The sequence below is a fragment of the Ochotona princeps genome, chromosome 2 (assembly GCF_030435755.1).
Source record: "Ochotona princeps isolate mOchPri1 chromosome 2, mOchPri1.hap1, whole genome shotgun sequence".
NCBI classification, from domain to species: Eukaryota; Metazoa; Chordata; class Mammalia; order Lagomorpha; family Ochotonidae; genus Ochotona; species Ochotona princeps.
The window spans coordinates 166,727,033-166,749,497 of NC_080833.1; the positions used below are offsets into that span (position 1 = coordinate 166,727,033).

Below are 22,465 nucleotides of genomic sequence, written 5' to 3' on the forward strand. Positions count from 1 at the left end.
GCACCATTAAGAAAGATTATAAAATGCCAAATTAAGTTTTTGGTAGGTTTTTTTTTGGTAGTTTTTATTTTATACTTACTAGAAGAATTTTTATATTTGAATAAACTTAGATTTTTATCATGGTACATGTATACCCAAAAGGAACAGTAGGCAAAATAGATTGGTTCAGTCAGCAACAGCTATCTTGCTGCAGAAGACTGCCCTAAAACAGATGTAATTTTTGTGCTGTTTTCATTGATATTAGAAGCTAAAAAATGTATTTCGAAAGTGATGCAGGAACTCCTTAGGGATGGATGGTGTCTTTTGCAGATGAAGTATCTATTCTAAGAAGTAAGTTCAACCTTTGTATCAGAGACTTAAAAGTAAAAACATCTTAAACACGACAGAAGTTTGCTTTGCTCTAATATAACAGAATTCTGGCCCATTGCTCTGCTGTGCTCATGGCACATGGCCCATCTCAGGGACGGGGAGCAAGGAGGGAGACACGCCCCGCTCCCAGGCTGGAGCACAGGTGCCTGTCTGTGATCCCCTGCAGGACAAGTTTGGAGACTGGATCATTTACAGAGGACTTAAGCTGAGCTGGAATTTAGGGATTACAGTAGCAAGGAAGAAGAAAGTTGATCTAGGGAGAAAATTAGTTTTCTCTGCCGCAGTAGTCTACAGCCTTGGATCTCCTTTAACAGTATCTATTTCATTTTGCAGAATTCATTCACATCAAAAGATGAACCAGAGACTAGATTATCGCAGTAGGTTTGGGCTAGTCATATTTCCTTTTAAATATTCATACCACTTGGATACCTATTTCTGTCATCGCTGCAGTGTTGAAAACTGACTAAAATGACTTAACTTAAAAAAATTGTGACCTTCTGATTGATGTGCACTAACAGATATTTTAACTGCATCTTCTTGTGGGGCTAAGTTATAAATAAACCTCATGTCACATATCTTATGTTTACTGTGTTTTCTATCAGCTATGTGCTAAGATATGCTTCTTACTTTGTCTGATTCCTGAAGCTTTTTCATTGTATTTATATTTGTTTAATTTAGTGAACTTCTAAACTGATGTTTATTCTTCCAGTCAGAATTATTTAGCAGTTGGTAAGCAAGATTTGAAATACGATAGTTACACATGCTTGTACAAAGGACAGTAAAACCATGTATGGGGTACTTTGTGTTATTTTTATTATTCCAATCAGAGAAGTCTTCTGAATTATTCATTCTTTTCTCATGTTTTTTTGTTTTCCATTCATTGCATTTTATATATTTTTGTTATTCTAATCAATAAAATGAGCCTGAAGAACTGTAGTTAATATTAAAGATATTTAAAGGGTTGATTTTCCCAATGTGGCTTGCTTTAAAAATAAAATACTTTAACATTTAAAAATTGTGTGCAAATGATGTTTACTTTGTGTCAGAGAAAATTATGGCTTGGGATGTGCTTAGCAATTATTGTATGTTTAAATTGCTTTCAGATATCCTCTGTATGTGAAATATCAGAAATCAATAGAAAAAAAAACTATTAATTTAAGCCAGTAATTTCAGTTTTAGTGAAAACTCACTTCGAAATGTGTTTATTTATTCTGCCTTTACTTTTTTTCTTTTGATAGTCAGGGAAGAAAATAAACAGCAACCCAAATCCTCTTGTCCAAATGTCAGTGGGACACAGGGCTCAAGAGAGTAAGGTAAGGTCCCAGCGCAGGTGTTTCCGATGACTGTGCCACTGCCAGTCTTGGGGCAGGGATGCTGAGTGGCTGTGTGAAGAAGCAGGCATTGAGACCATTGCTTCCCGTATCTTTTTAAATTCTCTTTAAATCAGCCATTTGGAAAACAACCAGCTGTTTAAACTTAATAATGAATCAGAAGATAAAATAAATATGCTTTTGTATGATTTTATCAGTAGATGCCAGGAATAAATTCTTAGATTTCTTTAGAGTACTGTATAAAAATTTTAATTTGAAAAAAAAAATTTTCAACAAATACAAGTAGATGCAAGAATGAACCAAATAATCAACTTGTGACTGTTGCTGAAGGATTATATATATATATATATATATAAAATGTACTATTATACTGTTACATTATTATTATATACTATTATAATGTACTGTTATACTGTTGTACTATTGTAATGCTATAGCAGAAAATAGTAGGGGAATGGGGAGTTTGAGTGTGGAACGGGAGATCCCTGAGCCTATGCAACCATATCAGAAAAGATAAAAAAGTTTTTAAAATAATAAAAATAAAGAAAAAAAGAAAAAGAAAAAAAATTAGCCCAAGGCTGCCCAACTTATGTTCTCCTCTGTAAGATGAAAATAATATGGATGGCCCTTGCAGGTTATTCCGAGAATAAAGAGTGTATGGAGGCACTACCAGTATTCAGGAAACAGTGGCTAATGAGTAAAACAACAAAAAATGTAACAGTGATTGGCTTATATTCCCATTTAGTTTTTACATGAAATGTATCATTTAATCATTTATACTATCCTGATTGCGATTACCATTTAAAAGGAAAAAAAGTAACAGCATTGATATTACTGTAATCAAATGCAGTTTCCTGATAGAAAAATGAAACAATTCAGAAGTTAGTGAATTATAAACCATTATTCACTGACAATTACTGACCGTTTAAGAAGCGTGAACCTGCATGCAGCACCGTTGTATGCTAGGAGAACTGAGTTCAGATGACGTCTTTGTGAGTAGGCACACGGGATGGAATTTCCTAGCAATTTCCTGATATTCTGGCCCCTTTTCTTGCTTTCCTGATGCAGTTCCATAGGCACAGGGATGCCCCTTCCTCCTCCTACTGCCTAAACACTTTAAACTCTCTCCATAGTTTGAACTCTTCCCATGACGTTTATCATAGTGTACGCTCGGTAAATAGGTCTTGTGTGTCTTGGAATTTTATTAAGCTCGTCCTGATCTTCCAGGCACGTTCTAGGAGTGAGCACACTGTAGGTGTCCTTATCCACAGAAAATACCAGAAAACTGACATTGGTATGTACTTTCCAGATTCGATACAAAACCAACGAACCTGTGTGGGAGGAAAATTTCACTTTCTTCATTCACAATCCCAAGCGCCAGGACCTTGAAGTCGAGGTATTTTTATTTGCATGCTTTATGATTACTTCAAGTAGACAGTTTGCTGGGTTGTGATCTGTGTACCCCACTGCTGGGTTGCCCTAGTACCACACTCCACATGATGGCTATGCTGTCCCCTTCCCTGAAGGTATGCCCTCTCTGTAACCCACCCCTCCCCTGCTCTCCACCATGTCACAGTACACTATTGTTCCCTTTTCTAGAATTTATATAAATAGAATCACATTGCCTTCTGTAGGTAGAATCACAATCTATATGCTTTTTTTGTCTGTACACTTTTACAGTAATTATGCTGAAGTTCACCTCCGTTGTAAACATTCATAGTTTATCCTTTATTTTCTTTTATTTATTTGAAAGGCAGAGAGACAAGACAGAAATCTCACTTCCACTGGTTCACTCCCCAAATGCCCACAGCAGCCAGGGACAGACCAGGCTGGCACCAGGAGCCAGGAGCTCAGCACAGGTCTTCTACGTGTGCCACAGGCTCCCACACTGGAGCCGTCATTTGCTACCAGCTAGAGTGCACATTAGCAAGAATGGAATTAGGAATGGAGTAGGACTGAAACCCACATGCTGTGTTACAGTTTCCCAAGTGGTACCCGTTCTTAATTTCTTTGTATATGTATGTGCTGGTCTGCTACCCAAATGGCTGCAATGGCCAGAGCTGAGCCAATCCGAAGCCAGGAGCCAGTAGCTTTTTCCAGGTCTCCCACATAGGCACAGGGTCCCCAGGCTTTGGGCTGTTCTCAGCTGCTTTCCCAGGCCACAAGCAGGGAGCTGGATGGGAAGCGGAGCAGCCAGGATATGAACTAACACCCATATGGGATCATGGCACATGTAAGGCGAGGACCTTAGCCACTCAGCCATTACACCAGGCCCTAAAGATTGAATGTTTGAGGCTGTGTTGTGGCACAACAAGTTAAGCCATCGCTTAAGATGGCAGCATCCCATATTGGCATGACAGTTTGAGTACTGGCACTCCGCTTCCTATCCTGGTCCCTGCTGATGTGCCTAGGAAGACCATGGAAGATGGCCAAAATACTTGGGTGTCTGCCACCCATCAGGGAAAACAGGTTGGAGTTCTTGGTTGCTGAATAGAACCTGGCCCATATTCGGCATGATCAGCTTCTTGAAAACTGCCAAATGGTTTTCCAGCATGACCGTGCCGCCTGCACTCCATGGCAGTATATGAGAGTTGCACATTGTCCACATCTCCCCAACACTGTTGCTGGTAGATGGCGTGGCAGTCCCCCTGCTCCACAGATGTCATGGTTCAAGGTTTCACATCTGCAGTTTAAATGCCTCTGTATTATAAGGAGAAAGACGACACCATCCTCAGATAACTATTATTAAGCAATATATTGTTATAGTTCTATTTTACTTATTATTAATTGCTTAATATGCCTAACTTATGCATTAAATTTTAGCCTATATGTCCATACATCCACTGGCATTCTTGGATTGTACCTGCTGTGGCAAACTAGACAATGAAAAGTTCTTTTTTCTTTTCTTTTCTTTTTTTGTCTTTCTCTCTCACTCTTACTCTTGTTCTCTCTGTCTCCGCCTTTCAAATAAATAAGTGAATGTGTGTGTATTATAAAAAAGAGTGTATCTCCTATGGATAAGGAGAAGCTGCTGTCAGCACCTCACAGTAACTCAGCTAACATCACTGCTGACGTTGGATGTCTTCCTGTGTTTGTCGTCTGTCTGCCGTGGTGAAACAGCTGTTCAGTTTCTTTGTCCAATTCTTAGTGAGATTGTTTCCAAACTCAACTATAAGTACTTAGTATTTTCTTGAAGCAGATGCCTTTTTTCCATGTTTTTCAGGTACTTTCTCCCAATCTGTGGCTTGGTTTTACATTTCTTAGTAGTATTTTCATGAACAGAAGTTTTAAAATTTGGTGAAGTTCACTTTAACATTTTTTTGCTATGTAGTCCCTATTCTGCATTCCATTTCAGTGATATTCAGAAAACTTACGGCTTCCAAGATTTTCTCATCTGTTTTTTCTGGAAATTTTGATTCTGTATTACATTTAGCTCTGTGATCCATGTTGAGTTAATATTTATTTGCAGTATAAGGAGAGGGTCATAGTACATCCTTTAAAAATATGGCTAGCTATACAGTTGTTCAACAGTTTCTGTTGAAAAATTAGTCTTTGAAAAACAAGAAAAAGAAAAATTATTCTTTGTCCTACTTAATGAGTTGGCATCTCTTTAGAAATTCAGTTGGCCGTATGTGAAGGTCTATTTAAAGGGAGCCTTCTGTTTCATTGTTCTATATGTCTGTCTGTATGCCAGTGCCATATTGTCTTTATTACTGGTGCTTTATAAATAAATCCTAAAATTTAATAAGCCTTCAAACTTTATTTTTTTTTTTTTTTAAAGATTTTATTATTATTGGAAAGCCGGATATACAGAGAGGAGGAGAGACAGAGAGGAAGATCTTCCATCCGATGTTTCACTCCCCAAGTGAGCCGCAACGGGCCGGTACGCGCCGATCCGAAGCCGGGAACCAGGAACCTCTTCCGGGTCTCCCACGCGGGTGCAGTGTCCCAAAGCTTTGGGCCGTCCTCAACTGCTTTCCCAGGCCACAAGCAGGGAGCTGGATGGGAAGTGGAGCTGCTGGGATTAGAACCGGCGCCCATATGGGATCCCGGGGCTTTCAAGGCGAGGACTTTAGCCGCTAGGCCACGCCGCCGGGCCCTCAAACTTTATTTTTAAAAATCATTTTAGTTATCTTAAGTCTCCATTTCCATAGGAATTTTATTAGCAGATTGCCCATTTCTACAGCAAAACTATTAGGATTTGGTAAGAATTTCATGGAAACTACGGTTTTAAGTGAGTAGAATTAAGATCTTAGCTATGTTAGATCTTCTAGTCTGTGGAAAAAGCATATCCATTTATTTTAATATTTTTAAAATCCCCTCAGCAATGATTTTAGTGTTTTGGAGAAAAGAGCTTAATTTTTTTTTTTTTTTTTTTTTTTTTTTTTTGTGAAAGACAGATGTGGAGAGATTTCTCCATTGATCAGTTCATTCACAAAATGTCCAAGGCAGACAGGGCTACGCCAGGCCAAAGTCAACAGCCCAGAATTCAGGCCCGGCACCATAGCATAGTGGCTAAAGTCCTTGCCTTGGACATGCCAGGATCCCATATGGGTGCCAGTTCTAATCCCAGCAGCCCCACTTCCCATCCAGCTCCCTGTCTGTGGCCTGGGAAAGCAGTCGAGGACAGCCCAAGGCTTTGGGACCCTGCACCCGCGGGGTAGACCTGAAAGAACTCCTGACTCAGGGCTTCAGTTTGGCTCAGCTCCAGCCGTTGCGGTCACTTGGGGAGTGAACCATTGGACAGAAGACCTTCCTCTCTGTCTCTCCTCTCTGTGTATCTGACTTTCCAATAAAAATAAATAAATCTTTTTTTAAAAAAAAAGAGCTGAGAATTCAACCAGAGTCTCCCTCAGAGAGGGCAGCGAGGCAAGGATCTGAGCTGTCATTGCTGCCTCCCAAGGGACACAGCAGCATCCAGCTATTGGTAGGATTCTGATCAGGCACGCTGTGGGTGCAGGTGGCCCAAGCAGTGACTTCATCTCTGGGCAAAACACTGGCCCCTAATTTGTAACTTTTTAATTTACAGATTTTGTACATTTGTTTTCGTTCTTTTTAATAATTATTTTTTGGTGATTATTTTCTTACATCTCTGGTTCATACACTGTTTGGTTTTTTTTTTGAAGATTTTTGTTTGTTTGTTTCCAAGTGTTTGGGAATCTTTATAGCTCTTTCTATGACTGATTGTAATTTTGTTCTATAGTAGTCAGAGCATACACTCTGTATAATTTGATTCCTTTTACATCAAACACTGACTTTACAGCCTATTTTCTTTCCCTCAGCATACACGTGTATGTACATATGTAGCATTCATGCCCCTGAAGATTGTATCTTTCTGAGCTGGCTCAGTGGGTGGCCAGTTCACCCTTGCTCTGTGACAGTGGCATCCCATCTGGGCTCAGTTCTGGTCCTGGCTGTTCTGCTTCCCATCCAGCTCCCTGCTTGTGGCCTGGGAAAGCAGTCGAGGACGGCCCAAAGCCTGGGGACCCTGCACCCACAAAGGTGATCCAAAGGAAATTCCTGGTTCCTAGCTTTGGATCTGCTCAGCTCTGGCCACTGAGTAAACAAGTAGTTTACTCTGTGTGTGTGTGTGTGTGTGTGTGTGTGTGTGTGTGTCTTTCAAGTAAAGCAAGTCAGGAAATGGACAGTATTGCTCAGGTCCCCTGTATCCCTGTTTTCGTGTCTACTTGTCAAACAGGAGCTGAGAGCAGGGCCTTTCAGTCACTGACTGTAATCATGGCTGTTCCTCCCTTGCCTGGTCCACCTTTGCTTCAAGCATCTTCAGTGACTGTGAATACACAGGTTCGTGAACAGCTAGGACAAGAGTGGGTTTTGTGGAACCCAGGCCACTGTCCGGCACACCCAGATCCATTGCCTAATTCTATCACTTTGTATTTTTGCATTCTGTTTTATGCGATTTGGCCTTCCTAAATTGTGCTAGTCTTCAAATAACCTATATTTGACAGATATTGAATTTTAAAAATAACTTTTAATGTTCTTTAAACGTCGTCGTGGCTATTTCATTTAAAAATTTTTTGTGTGATTATGGTCTTCAAAGACGTAAGCAATCTAGCTGGAGGTCTTCCTGTTCCATCTTAACTTACACATACCCTGTGAAACCTCCAAGGTCTTTTTATTTAAGATTTATTTTATTTTTATTGCGAAGTCAGGTATATATAGAGAGGAGGAGAGACAGAGAGGAAGATCTTCCGTCTGATGGCTCACTCCCCAAGTGGCCACAACAGCTGGAGTTGCACCAATCCAAAGCCAGGAGCCAGGAGCTCTTCTAGGTCTCCCACACAGGTGCAGGGTCCCAAGGCTTTGGACCATCCTCGACTGCTTTCCCAGGCCACAAGCAGGGAGCTGGATGGGAAGTGGGGCTGCTGGGATTAGAACCGGCATGTTCAAGGCGAGGACTTTAGCTGCTAGGCCACCGCGTCAGACCCACCTCCAGGTTCTTACTCAATGTTATTAAGCTGTGCTGAGCAGCAGTCTAACACAATAGTTCTTATTACAAAAATCATACTGAAAGTTAATATTCAGGAGAAATAAATTATCAGGCAGTTAAATGGGTATTGTGAACTTCAAAAACAGCTGTACAGATTTTGGGTAGAGGAGGCTTAAAAGGATTCTTGGAAATGTCACCAGCAGAAACTTTACACATTACTGCCACTGCCGGGGTTTCACCACGTGTTGTTCGTGTTGTTCGTTAGAACCTTGTTATGACATGTGACAGAGACACTTTGTTGTAATGTTACCTCTCTTCCTAAGGAAATTTCATGCTACTGTATCATTTGTGCAAATCCTCCTTAAATAAATACTGCTGAACTGTGGGTGGCATTTTTATTTGACAGGTTGCTTTGATAGTTCATTTTGTGGCCCTTCCTGCATCTCCTGGAATCTCTGAACCTCGGTTTGCAGCACGAATGTTCTTCCTGTGCGTGTCTTGCAGGTCAAAGATGAACAGCATCAGTGTTCTCTGGGGAACCTCAAGATCCCGCTCAGCCAGCTGCTCGCCAGTGAGGACATGACCATGAACCAGCGCTTCCAGCTCAGTAATTCAGGTCCAAACAGCACCATAAAAATGAAGATGGCCCTCCGGGTAGTGTATAGTCTTTTGCAATCAAATAGGCAGAAAGTGAGTTGCGCAAAGGGAAGCTTGTGGGTCCGGTGCCCAGTGTGGTGGGTACTACCTCAGGACAGGCTCATCTGTGCCTACTGTGACTGCTGCTGTGGGGCCACAGACCAATTGAATAGTTCTGTTTGGAAGCGTAAGAACTGTGGCCAAATGTTATCAAAATACATGGACAGATAATAAAGACTGGACTCCTGGAACGTATTTCCAGGTTGCTAAAGTAGGCCCCAAACTTTCCACTCTTTGCCCAACTGTGTTTTTGTCTTTTGATCCAAAAATTATCAAAGTTTTTCCCCAAGGTGGAATTTTTCAAAGATTGTTTGGGAGAGCGAATTTGATAAAACTGTAAAACAAGTGGAAACTTACAAATACTTATTTGTCCAAAATTGATTGCGATTTGTTTATAAATACCTACAGAACTGAAAAACAAGAATCACATGATAGTATCAATAGATGCGGAAAAAGCTTTCGACAAAATCCAACATCACTTCCTACTAAAAACCCTAACCAAGGTAGGCATAGATGGAAAAATCCACAACATAATTAAAGCAATATATGAAAAACCCAACGCCAGCATCATACTGAATGGAGAAAAGCTGGAACCCTTCCCACTGAGATCTGGAACAAGACAGGGATGTCCACTTTCTCCACTACTATTCAACATAGTCCTAGAGGTACTCGCTGAGGCCATAAGACAAGAAAAAAAAATCAGAGGAATCCAAATGGGAAACGAAGAAGTCAAGCTCTCACTATACGCAGATGATATGATTCTTTATGTAGAAGAGCCAAGAGACTCAATACAGAGACTGCTAGAACTTGTACGAGAGTTTGGTAGAGTGGCAGGGTACAAAATTAATGAACAAAAATCAACAGCCATAGTGTATGCGAACAGCCCCAAGATGGAAAAAGACTTAACCAGCAAGATACCATTCAAAATAACAGAGAAAAGTATGAAATATCTGGGAATAAATATAACCAAAAATGTAGAAGACTTATTTGAAGAAAACTACAATCTGCTTAAAAAAGAAATTGAACAAGACCTCAAAAGATGGAGTAATATCCCATGCTCCTGGATAGGTAAAATCAATATCATTAAAATGTCTATACTGCCAAAAGCAATATATACATTCAACGCAATCCCAATCAAATTGCCCAAAACATTCTTCACAGATCTGGAAACAATGATCCAAAGGTTCATCTGGAAGCACAAAAAACCACGGATAGCTAGAACTATCCTGAAGAACAGGAAGTTAGCAGGGGGAATCACAGTTCCGGACCTCTGGACATACTATAGGGCAGTGGTTATCAAAACAGCGTGGTACTGGCACAAAGATAGAGAGGAAGATCAATGGAGCAGAATAGAAACGCCAGAAGGAAACCCACACAGATACAGCCAAATAATCTTTGACAAAAAGACAAACGACAACCCAGGCAAATGGGAAGGTCTGTTCAATAAATGCTGCTGGGACAACTGGTTGATAGCCTGCAGAAACAAAAAAATAGATCCACATCTCTCACCATACACTAAGATCAGATCTAAATGGATAACAGATCTAAACCTACATCCAGAAACCTTCAAACTGTTGGAAGAAAATGTTGGAAACACACTGGAACACTTAGGGGTAGGCCCTCACTTCCTAAAAAAGACTCCAGATGCAGTAGAAATCAAGACCAAAATAAACAATTGGGACCTCATCAAACTAAGAAGCTTCTGTACAGCTAGAGAAACAATCAACAAAGTAAAAAGGCAACCCACAGAATGGGAGAAGATCTTCGCACACGACATAGGTGATAGAGGGCTAATATCCAGAATATACAAAGAGCTACAAAACAACCAAAATGTCAAAACAAACAAGCCACTCAAGAAATGGGCACGGGAAATGGGCAGACACTTCACAAAGGAACAAACCCAAATGGCAAATAAACATATGAAAAAATGCTCAAGTTCCCTGGCAATAAGGGAAATCCAAATTAAAACATCAATGAGGTACCACCTAACGCCAGTAAGACTGGCCCACATGAATAAAAGCACCAACGACACTTGTTGGCGAGGTTGCGGGGAAAAGGGAACCCTACTCCACTGCTGGTGGGGCTGCAGGCTGGTACAGCCTCTATGGAAATCAGTATGGAGAATATTCAAACAACTCAAATTCAACATACCATATGATCCAGCAATAGCACTCCTAGGAATATATCCAGAACACTTGTTCTATAAGAAACCAACATGTACTCCTATGTTCATAGCAGCACAATCAGTAATTGCAAAAACATGGAAACAACCAAAATGCCCATCAACAGAGGATTGGATAAGAAAGCTATGGTTCATCTACTCCATGGAATACTACTCAGCTATTAAAAAAAACAAAATGCAGTTCTTTGTGGCCAAATGGGCCAAACTGGAAACCATAATGCTAAGGGAAATGAGCCAATCCCAAAAGGTTAAATACCACATGTTTGCCTTAATTTAAGATGATATGATGTTATGTATAACATGTTATGTTTTGAATGTTATATGTTGTGTATAAACTAAAATTGAAGTATAGGTGAGGTGGTCACAGAAGGTGGCTGGGAACCCGCATTTACTTTTAACATATTGGTTACTCATTACTATGTCAATTAATTCCATAATGATGTAAATTTTTGCTGATGGTATGTTGGAGCTTTCAATTGACTGGGATGATACTCTGCTGGCTCTGTCATCAGACCAGAGAGGGTATACCTAAGAAGCCGTTGAACTTGACGGGACAATAAGATGCTGGACTCTATGTTTGGTATACGCTTGCAATGGGGAAATCTCAACTGAACTTGAGCTGTGGTTATGCAATAAGGTGGAGGAATCCACCATGGTGGGAGGGTTTGGGGAGGGGTGGGGAGAACCCAAGTATCTATGTAACTGTGTCACATAATACAATGTAATTACTGAAGTTAAATAATAAATAATTAAAAAAAAAAAAAAAAAAAAAAAAAAAAAAAAAAATAAATACCTACAGAAATATTGAAAATAAGGCTGACAAATATATGGGAAAATGCTAAAATTTACTGGTTAAAAAATGCAAGCCAAAATGAAGGGCCTGGTTAAAAAATGCAAGCCAAAATGAAGGGCTAACTTTAAAAATGTGCTTTTAGTTAAACTGTGTCACATTGCTTCCCTCTGCAATACCTTGGTTTAGACTTTTAAAGGTTTGTTTGTTTGTTTGTTTAAAGTCAAAGTTATAGAGAGAAAGAGAAAACTTCTATGCACTGGTTCACTCCACAAATGGCTACAACAAACAGGGTTGCACCAGGCCAGCTCCAGGAGTCCAAAGCTTCGTCTGGGTTCCTTAAGTGGGTCCAGGGTCCCAAGCACTTAGGCTTTCTTCTGCTAGTTTCCCGGGTGCATTCACAGGGAGCTGGATTGGAAATAGAACAGCCAGGACTCAAGCTGGCACTCAGGTGGAACACGCACGCTGTGAGTAGCAGCTTCCTGTGCCAAGCCACAATGCTGGCCCTCTGAAAAAGTAATTTAAACGTTGAGTCCATCAAGCATGTAGAAATAGTCTCCTTGCATCTGACCAAAGCAGTTGGTATCAGCAAAGCCTTTCCAAGAAGATTCCTCCATCTCTTAAGGGAGCCATTTAGAGCAGCGGCTGTTTCTCCAGAAATCTGACTTTCAGTAAAAATACAAAGCATGGGAGACCATGAAGGTAAACATGTTTGCTCCAGCTTCATTTCATAAATGCAGAAAATCTTGCGGCTGTCATGATCATCTCCGAGCGGAGAGTGCTCAGAGGCACTTGGGGGAGCCCGAGGCAGCCACACAGCTGCTTCGTCTGCGTCTCTGCTTAGGCCCATGTGGCCTCTGGCTGCTGCTGTCTCTGTACTGACACTCATTCTTTGGGGGTGATCTTGCTGAGAAATAGGAGCTTTGGGCTTTCTTCTCTCTCTGGGGTTCCTGCCAGGAACTGTATCTATGTAGAATGGGCATTTAGTCTTCTGTTAAAGAAGCTGTGACTAACGCTGTCTTCCAGTAAGAACATGATGCCGTGATTGTAGAGGTGCATTCAGATGGAGGAGCCTGTTGGATGGCATGGCAATGGTACATGCATTGCCAGAAGTGATACTTTGATTATTTAAACTTTATCTTAACTAACTGTGATAGAATATTTTTATAATAACTGGATAATTGAATCGACTACAGTTTTTTTAAGTTTTAAACCTTTTTATTTTTAATACTTCTTTTAATTTGAAAGACAAAGGTGGAGAGAAAGACGTGGAGAGAGATGTTGCCCATGCATGGATTCATTCCCCAGATGGCCGGAATGACTAGAACTGGGCTGGTTCAAAGCCAGGAGCTTCTCCCAGATCTCCCATTAGGGTGCAGGGGCCCGAGGAGCTTGGGCCATTCTCCGCTGTTTTCCCTGGCACATTAGCGGAGAGCTGGAATGGAGAGAGAGCAGCCAGAATTCAGACAGTGTCTGAGTTGCTTACACCCCAGGGAGCAGTTTCACCGGCTGTGCCCACAGCACCAGCCCCTCAACAAATTAAAGTGTTTGCAGATGAACACATGTAGATGTGTTGAACTATGAAAATATGATAAATGCATCATTTTTTTTTAAATCTCTGCTTGTAGGTGCTCCATCATGAAAAGCAAGAAAGGCCTCCTGACTACCAACATTCAGCTCAAGTGAAACGACCCTCAGTTTCCAAAGAAGGGAGGAAAATGCCTATCAAATCTCAGAGGTCTGTGTCTTCGGGCACTGGTGGCAGCAACACGACTCCTTCGACTCCAGTCATTGGGGCTGCAGATAAAGCTGGCGTGGAAGATAAAGCCCAGCCCCCCGAAGCCAGCCCCAGGGCCCCCCACGACCTGGGCAGAAGCTCCTCCAGCCTGCTGGTGTCCCCGAGCCACGTCTCAGTGAAGGAGCCCACCCCTAGCATAGCCTCGGACATATCACTCCCCATCGCCACCCAGGAGCTGCGGCAAAGGCTGCGACAGCTGGAAAAGTAAGTGTTCCTGGTGTGCACACCTGTCCCACTGCAGGGGTGGTGTTTTCACACGGAGCATGTGTGCTGCGTACTGCGGGGAGCAGGTGCGAACTACCTCTCTCTTAACCATAGGAACCTAGGTTTGTATCGCTGTTTTGTTCTCTGTGTCTTTGACTTTCAAAATAAAAAGCTTTTATGGATCTAATTATTTAAAGATTACAGAAAGATGGAAGTGATAGATTTCATAAGCAAGAAAGATAAGAAGCTTAAAGCTGTGGACCCACTATGTGGCTCCTCCTCCTGCCAGGAAGAGGAACTCCACAAAGAGTTGGCCTGTTGCCTGTTGCCGTGTAGCATGAAGCTTGGGCAGGTGTGGCTTCTCTGTTGTGGCCACACAGCTCCTGCTGTTTCAGGCTCGGTCAGCACCCCTTGCTACTACCCGGGCTCTTGTCTTCCGTGGCTGTTTGTGCTAACTTTTTACAGAAACTCCTGACCCATACACATGTTCAGAAAAAGAGGGGGAAAAAAATGTCAGCGTCCATCACAAGCATTCCATGTTGAACTTTTTCCTCTCCAAAGAAAAACCCTGACCTTTGAAACAGTTCTTCCTGTTTGCTGTCACAGACGCGCATTGAGTAATGAAACTTAGAGCAGCAAGGCAAAGGTGAAAACCCGCTTGTCCCTTGATGATTGCGAAAGTGCAAAACTCCAGGGCCTGCAGGTCCACACCCGACAGGCCCCCTTGGATCCACACTCACTTCTTTCCTTCATACTTTCCAGTTGGTTTTATTTGGGGGGGAAAAATCAATGTCTTCCCTCTCTGTTTCTCAAGGGAAATAGAATTGCAGCAAGGAGCCACTTTTTCTTAGGAGTTAAGATTTGCTGGCATGCTCCTAGAGCACACTGAGCAAGATCTTGTACTTCAGCCTTGAGCACGGAGAAGTCAGTGGAAGGGATAATACGATCTCACCGAGTGGAAGTGGAGCAGCCCTGCAGGCTGAGGCCACACAGATGCAGGTGGTCACAGGCGTGGCACTGCCCAGCAAAGGCTGCAGAAGCGATGCTCGCAGCAAGCACACATCTCTGTCTCATGAGGAAACTGTCAGTCTGAATAAGTATGTGAAATCCTGAAGGGAAATTTGAATCCAACTGATGGCTCCTGCAGAAATTTCTAATCATACGGAAGTTTGTGGGTAATCTGATTCTTTTTCATCTAAATGACTCGAAATGCCCTCACTCTGTGCGTCAGGCCAGTGAAACACCCCACCTTTGAGCTGGCAACTCTGTGCTCTGTTCACACAGCGGGACGACCCTGGGACAGTCTCCACTGGGACAGATCCAGCTGACCATCCGGCACAGCTCACAGAGAAACAAGCTCATCGTGGTCGTCCACTCGTGCAGGTGAGCAAGCATGGCTACCACCCTGTTATGTTGCTGCTGAGCGTGAACATTAAAGATCACAAAAGCACTTCCCTCTGAGCTCACCACAGACTGCTTATGCTTCGTTCTAAAGAATAAAGCAGTGAGCCACATTACAAACGGCACTAGTGAACGACACTAATGTTTAAAAAGTGTTTGGGGCCCGGCGGCGTGGCCTAGTGGCTAAAGTCCTCACCTTGAAAGCCCCGGGATCCCATATGGGCACCGGTTCTAATCCCGGCAGCTCCACTTCCCATCCAGCTCCCTGCTTGTGGCCTGGGAAAGCAGTTGAGGGCGGCCCAATGCATTGGGACACTGCACCCGCATGGGAGACCCGGAGGAGGTTCCAGGTCCCGGCTTCGGATCGGCGCGCACCGGCCCGTTGCGGCTCACTTGGGGAGTGAATCATCAGACAGAAGATCTTCCTCTCTGTCTCTCCTCTTCTGTGTATATCTGGCTGTAATAAAATGAATAAATCTTTAAAAATAAATAAATAAATAAATAAATAAATTTTAAAAAAAATTAAAAAAAGAAAAGTGTTTGGTTCTCTCAAGAGTACACGGAATATAAAAACACCCTCCTTCCACGAAGGATGCATACCAAGGTGAAATCCAAGTGATTGGTATCTGTGAGTTGTCATGAGCTCTGTATTTGGGAGAAATGGGTTTTAGCTCCAAGTATTGAAAGCAGTAAGGTTTGCAAGTTTCCCAAGAGACTGGTGAGGGTTCAGTGTAATGGAGAAGCTTAAAAATCTAGGATGAACTGTTCAGATTATGAAAAACAAATGCAGTAACATTGAAGACCATTTTCAGAAGAGCATATGTAATTCCACCACTCCACAATCAAACATATACCCATATGTATAACCTAGACACGTATGTGTATATACATGCATTTTTTTATAACCTGCACTATGGCCCAGTCTTTCTCTATTAGCCTCTATTTTCCATTACTGTGATCCTAGCATATAGTTTTTGTTCTTAATGCTATTTCATAAATATTTTCTAGTGGATTCATAACTGTTTTACTTCCTTTGTAACATTCCTCTAAGTTTCATAACTTATATAACGTTCCACTGTTGCATGTCTAGACTGTGTGACTTGTAACAGATTTCTCTTCGTTGAAGTGGTTTTTAGAATTATTTACAGGAATAGGTTTATCAGCTCATAAGATAGAAAAAAGTTTATAGGTTCATGATAGACATTGCCCTAGTTTTGTTTTTGTTTCTGTTTTGTTAAGATTTATTCATTTTACTTGGAAGCTAGAATTACTGAGAGAGGAGAAACAGAGACGGGTCCACTGGCTCACTGCCAAAATGGCCGCAGTATCCATGCTGGACTGTCTGAAGCTGGGAGCCAAGAGCTTCTTCCAGGTCTCCTACACGGGTGCAGGAGCCCAAGGTCCTTGGGCCGTCCTTCGCTGCTTCCCCAGGCCATAATCAGGGAGCTGCGTCGGAAATTTTTTTAATAAGTAGATTTTTTTTTTAAGATTTATTTATTTTATTGGAAAGGCAGATGTACATGTACAGAGAGAAGGAGAGACAGAGAAGAAGATCTTCCATCCGATGATTCACTCCCCAAGTGACCACTACGGCCGGTACTGCACCGATCCAAAGCCAGGAGCCAGGAACTTCTTTCCGGGCCCCCCACGCGGGTGCAGGGTCCCCAGGCTTTGGGCTGTCCTCGACTGCTTTCCCAGGCCACAAGCAGGGAGCTGCATGGGAAGTGGAGCTGCCGGGATTAGAACCAGCGCCCATGTGGGATCCCGGGCGTGCAAGGCAAGGACCTTAACCATTATGCTACTGCTCCGGGCCCCCACATCGGACATTGAGCAGCCAGGACATGAGCCAGTGCCTATCCAGGAGGCTGCCGCGGGCAGAAGATCAGCACGTTACTCAACCAGCCCTACCCTGTCTTAAAAAGAGTATATGAGGCAGTTGTTGTGACACAGTGAGTTAGGCTATCATCTGCAGTGTTGGCACCCCGTCTGTATATTGGTTCAAATCCCATTTCTGACCCAGCTTTTACTAATGCACCTGGGAAAGCCCGGAAGATGACCTAAGTGTTTGGGACTCTGTGCCCACGTGAGGAAAACAGGTGGAGCTCCCTGCCCTGGCATGGGCCTAGCCCAGCCCTACCTGTTGTGCCCATTTTTTTAATAAACTAGCAGATGGACAATCTCTGTCTGACCCTCTTTATCTGTAACTCTGCCTTTTAAATAAACTATAAAATATGAGTAAATTCCAAAAGCTTGTGGGAAAAAAATTAGAAGTTATTTTTGGTGCAAAGAATGCTGAAATGTGCAGTTTTTTTTTTCATAATGTGCATTTCTCATAAACTTTTTGAAGAGCCCTCATGCTCGTGGACCCCAGATGTTATTTTTTGAGAAGAAATAGAAGTGTTAGAGTTTCCTTGAACTCAAGAAATGGAGGCCAGCGTTGCCGCCAACAGAGCTCAGAGATGCCATCAAGCCAGGGTGTAGCATTGACCGTTCATCCTTACTCCTCTCTGCTTCTCGGTGCTTAGTTGATAAAGTCGGTTTCAGTGAGATGCTAACTCTCGTTTTCCTAATTCTGACATCTTGGTTTGTGTTATCAGAAACCTCATTGCCTTTTCTGAAGACGGCTCTGATCCGTATGTCCGCCTGTATCTATTACCAGACAAAAGGAGGTCGGGGAGGAGGAAAACACACGTGTCCAAGAAGACATTAAACCCGGTGTTTGATCAAAGGTACGAAGTCTCGTTCCATTCGGAAGAGGCAGCCTGAGTGAAATAAAGTGAGAAAGCTCCTAGCAGTAGCTTTGAGTGACTGAGCGCTGTAAACCAATGTGCTGTTGAGAAATGTAGGTGAAAAGCCTCATTAGGTAAGTCGGCATTCTGAACTTCATGTTGAAGGGCTAAACACAGTAAATCCAAGTGTAAACTGTGCACAGGAAGGCTGGCAGTTAAATAAAGATCAGATCATTGATGCTCCTGAAGAACTTTCATCTTAGGGAGTTATGGCTCTCGGTGCCTACTGTGCTAGAAATTAAAATTAGGACTCTAAAGATAGATGTATTTCCAGCAGGTATTTCAGCAGCAGGTAAGATACAGCTTTGGGGTAGCTGCACCTCACATTGAGTGCCTGGGTTTAAATCCCAGCTCTGCTTTGGCCTGCACCTTCTTGTTGTTGTGTACCCTAGGCAACAGGAGGTGATGACTCAGGTACCTGGCTTCCCGTCACCAGGCTCCATTGAGGTTCAGGCTCGTGGCTGCGGCTCCAGCCCCTCCTGCTCTAACCACTGCAAGCATTTGGGGAGTGAACTAGCAGCTGAAGATCTTGTCTCTAACTCTTTGCCTTCCAAAAAAGTTTCTAAACCACGAAGTGTCTTGGAGTTCTTTTCCCTTCTGTGAAGCTCCTGTCACTTGGTGGAGATGGTAGGAATAGGGGCTGAAGCCGGGATTGGAAAACTTAGTCCACAGTGTGACTCCTGCGGAGAGTCAAGCGTGCGCTCTCAAGAAGCAACTGCTCCCCATAGAGGTGAACCCTGGACAAGGAGGTCCAGACAGTTGTAGGAGGCCAGTCCTTCCTTCTGTTTGAGAAATAGTAGGGAAAAGTTGCATTTGAGTCTTCATGAAATGCCAGATCAAGTCAGAAGCGCTCAATTTTATAACAAAAAATCAACATAATGTTTGGAATAGTCTGTTGAGCAGAAATGTCATTTTTAGTTCCAAGAAAGTCCAGAAAACTTTCGGCAGAAGATGAATGGGTTCTGTTTTCCCCTCAGCTTTGATTTCAGCGTCTCATTACCTGAAGTGCAGAGGAGGACCCTGGACGTGGCCGTGAAAAACAGCGGTGGTTTCTTGTCCAAAGACAAAGGGCTTCTTGGCAAAGTAAGTTTTTGGTTGTTTTTCTTTAATATATTTTCATTTTGAGTTTTTGAATTATGTGGTACAATTTTATATAGACTGGGATTCCCCCCCACAAACCCTCACCCCCCGACAGATTTTTCCCATTTTACTACCACAATGTAGTCCTTCATAAGGAATCATAATTCCGTCAGTCTCTTATTTAAGTGTACCCCGACATTGTTGGTACAGACAATGTCAGACAGTCCAGCATCCCATTGTCGACACATGTCCACAGTTTCATTGGGAATCCATCTTCCGTCTGGAAGCAGGCATGCATGTTGCATTGTATCCCCACACCTGGATATGGTAGTCCCCAGCAAAGTAAGTTTTTAAAACATCCTTAACTATATCCAATACTTTGTAAAAATCAGACATTGAGTAAATGTCAGGTTTTGAGGTCACACCTATGTAACTGGGAAACAGGAAACTAAATACGCTTAATGCTTGTTTCTAAGAGAAGAGGTCCAACCACGACGTGGGTATGTAGTCTGAAGACATTGTAAGTTGCTTTCATTGTTTTACAAAGTCATGTTATTGTCTCACTAATCATGCTAACGCTGCAAATTTTTAGTTGAATAAAGGGTTGGTTTCTAAGTTTTTTACACCTTTATTCAAATATCACATTGAAAGAAAGCAGAAAGGAAGCCATTTCTGTACATTTGCACTCTCAGCCAGCCCCACTGTTCTGTTTCTGAGGAACCACTGACTTTGCTTCTCTGAATGTCTTGTAGACCTAGCCCGTGTTCAGATTTCCCTTTTGTGTAGGATGATCTCTTACGGAGCTAGGCCAGCGGAGTTGTGACTTGTGGGTGAGGCTCCACCACAGCAGGACGAAGCTAGCCACCGAAGCTGCCCTGCCACCAGGGGGAGCGCAGTATCCCAGCCCCTGGTTGGAGGTCATGGATCTTTTTGATGTGAACTACCACATCATGTATAGGTGAATCATAGGATAAAAAGGTTGAAAACGTGCTAGCCACGGAACAAATAGCAGTTGGAAAGAGTGGTAAAAGGTGGAATTTTTTTCTTCCTCCTTTCCCAAACCACCTTTTTTCTTCTTTTTAACCCACAGGTACTGGTTGCTCTGGCATCCGAAGAGCTCGCCAAAGGCTGGACCCAGTGGTGAGTTTCCCACCTCAGACTGATGTGCCAGTATCAGAGAACCCCGTGCCTGTCCCCTGTCACTCTGCAAACCTAACCCTGTGCTGTCACCCTCTCCCTGTGCTCCCACAGGTATGACCTCACAGAAGATGGGGTGAGACCACAGGTGGTAACGTAGCCACGTCCGACGTGAGGCGTTCTTCCTGGCATATCCCCCACTTCTGCTGAGACCATAACCCTCTCACAGACAAACCAACATTATTTTTATAGTTTCGTGTATTTGGTTATACATACCTTAATAGTTTTGTAGAGCTGTTGGCATTTTAGGTGAATTTGGCCAATATTATCATTAAATTTTGTCTGTTAGATTTTCTTTATTATTTCACCAGTTTTGACGTTGTACCATAGGGTAGTAGTTAATTGTGTTATGTAAAGCTGTGTCAGTTGTATTCCAGAAAAAGATGTATGGATATGCTTATTGTTGCCTTGTTTTGTATATTACTGAGATGTACTATGTGATGTAAATAGACTCTATTTTTTATAATCTGCATACTGGTTTGAATTCAGAAAAAAATAGATCAAGGAAATATATATTTTCTTCTAAACCTTATTAAATTCTTGTGACAAATAATCATTTTCATCTTTGCAACGAAAAGTTCTCAGTGTCTGATTTTAAAGTGTTTTTAAGTAGAAAAACTGCAAGATTATTAAATATCAGTATATTTCTGCCCATTATAGATGATACAGTGTTCAAAACAGTAACATTTTCATAAGTATATAGATGTATTATTGAAAAATCAGTTGAAGGGGCTTCTACGGAAAATGTTTAATAACCGAGTAATGTAAAATACTCAAAAAATTGTCATGGTTCATAAGTCTTAATGTACTAATTGATATTTCTTACATAAAAATGTCTTAAGTTTATTTTTGATTATTATAACTTATTTGTGACGTTGTGCACAGATAAACATGTTATCCTTTTCCAGAAACGGGGGACAGCCCTCCAGCGTTAGCAGTTAGGCTATGGTGTCAGCATCAGGCAGGAGCTCTGTTCATTGTTTCCCAGCCCAGAACGAGAGCTGTGTCTCGTTGCTCTAAAGGTGAAGTGCAACATGGTGAGTGGACAGAATGTTCCCCTACACACCAAGAGCTCACTCACTGCCCTGCTACTGTAAGAAGCACCTATTGGACAGCTTATACAGGACAGGTCACCCTGCTGGCACATGCCCAGGTGCCAGCAGTGCAGCTCTTGGTGTGAAATAACCCTGCCGGGAACTCCTCCTATGAAGCCATGACTGACCTGACTATTGGGGTGTGGTTATACAGTTTTTATCTTGAAGTCCTTTTTTTCCTTCTTTTTAGACTATTAACAGCATGTGTTTTTACACTTGATACCCAAAGCCTCTCGCGAGGTGATAGTATGATGTGAGGTGAGGCTAGGAAAGATTGTTAGGTGTATACTGTAAGCTGTGGAATGTAAACTGCCCCCCTTGGCCATGAGAACTCTCTGAGCGGTGTACGCGTCTGTTGGGGGGCACGTAGCTTTGCAGTTGAAATTGAAGATGTTACCTTAAGTTATTTTGAGGAGCTGAATAACCGAGGGACACCCCTCTGACCAAACATACCAAAGTGCCTACGCGGAATGCTGCTTCCTTTCCACGGGATTCTCTCTTCATTTGGAGCTTACGCGTTGAACCCCAGTGGTTCATTTATAATGCAGCCACTCGCTTCACAACACATTTCAGGAATCATAAAGACCAGTATAATCTCAGTCTCCTGGTTAATGGCAGTCTACCCCAAAACCTCTTTCTAAACCATTACCAATTAGTGTAGAGAATTCATTCTTGGAGGAAGTTTACGAATATCATTCACACACATTTAAGCCTATATGCACACAAGACACTGATAAGTATTTCAGTAGCATGAGAAAGACAAGTAATAACTTGTCAGATCTGACTGGGTATCCATGGTATTGGAATTTTTATGTTTCTTTTTTTTTTTAAAAGGTCTCTTAAGGGCTTCGGTCATAATCTATAAATGCAAACACTCACTAGAATTTTATCATGCCAGTAATTTTATCAGCATCCTAAACAGCTGGGCTTTACACTCCTGTACTTTATCTATTCGGTGTATCTTGTACTTACTGGAATGCTTTCCTTAGGCAATTAGGCAAAATTGATACAGTTAAAGGTACAAAGCCCGCAGGGAGCCAGTTTAGCAGCACAGTGCACAGATCCCTGATGCGGTAAGCTTGGAAG

The 22,465-nt window shown here is 42.3% G+C and overlaps 1 protein-coding gene across 2 annotated transcripts in view; it reads left to right on the plus strand.

Annotated features, from left to right (window-relative positions):
- Nucleotides 1–20,667, plus strand: part of ESYT2 (extended synaptotagmin 2) — a 94,923-nt gene extending 74,256 nt beyond the window's left edge. For both annotated transcript variants that reach the window (XM_058660746.1, XM_004598640.3), the window contains 9 exons: nucleotides 1,608–1,682; nucleotides 3,010–3,096; nucleotides 8,653–8,802; nucleotides 13,445–13,818; nucleotides 15,103–15,201; nucleotides 17,817–17,948; nucleotides 18,986–19,091; nucleotides 20,179–20,228; nucleotides 20,340–20,667. In XM_058660746.1, coding sequence (XP_058516729.1) covers nucleotides 1,608–1,682; nucleotides 3,010–3,096; nucleotides 8,653–8,802; nucleotides 13,445–13,818; nucleotides 15,103–15,201; nucleotides 17,817–17,948; nucleotides 18,986–19,091; nucleotides 20,179–20,228; nucleotides 20,340–20,385 — 1,119 coding nt within the window. In that variant the 3' untranslated portion in view covers nucleotides 20,386–20,667. The remainder of the gene's footprint in view (nucleotides 1–1,607; nucleotides 1,683–3,009; nucleotides 3,097–8,652; nucleotides 8,803–13,444; nucleotides 13,819–15,102; nucleotides 15,202–17,816; nucleotides 17,949–18,985; nucleotides 19,092–20,178; nucleotides 20,229–20,339) is intronic.
- The last annotated feature ends 1,798 nt before the right edge of the window (nucleotides 20,668–22,465 follow it).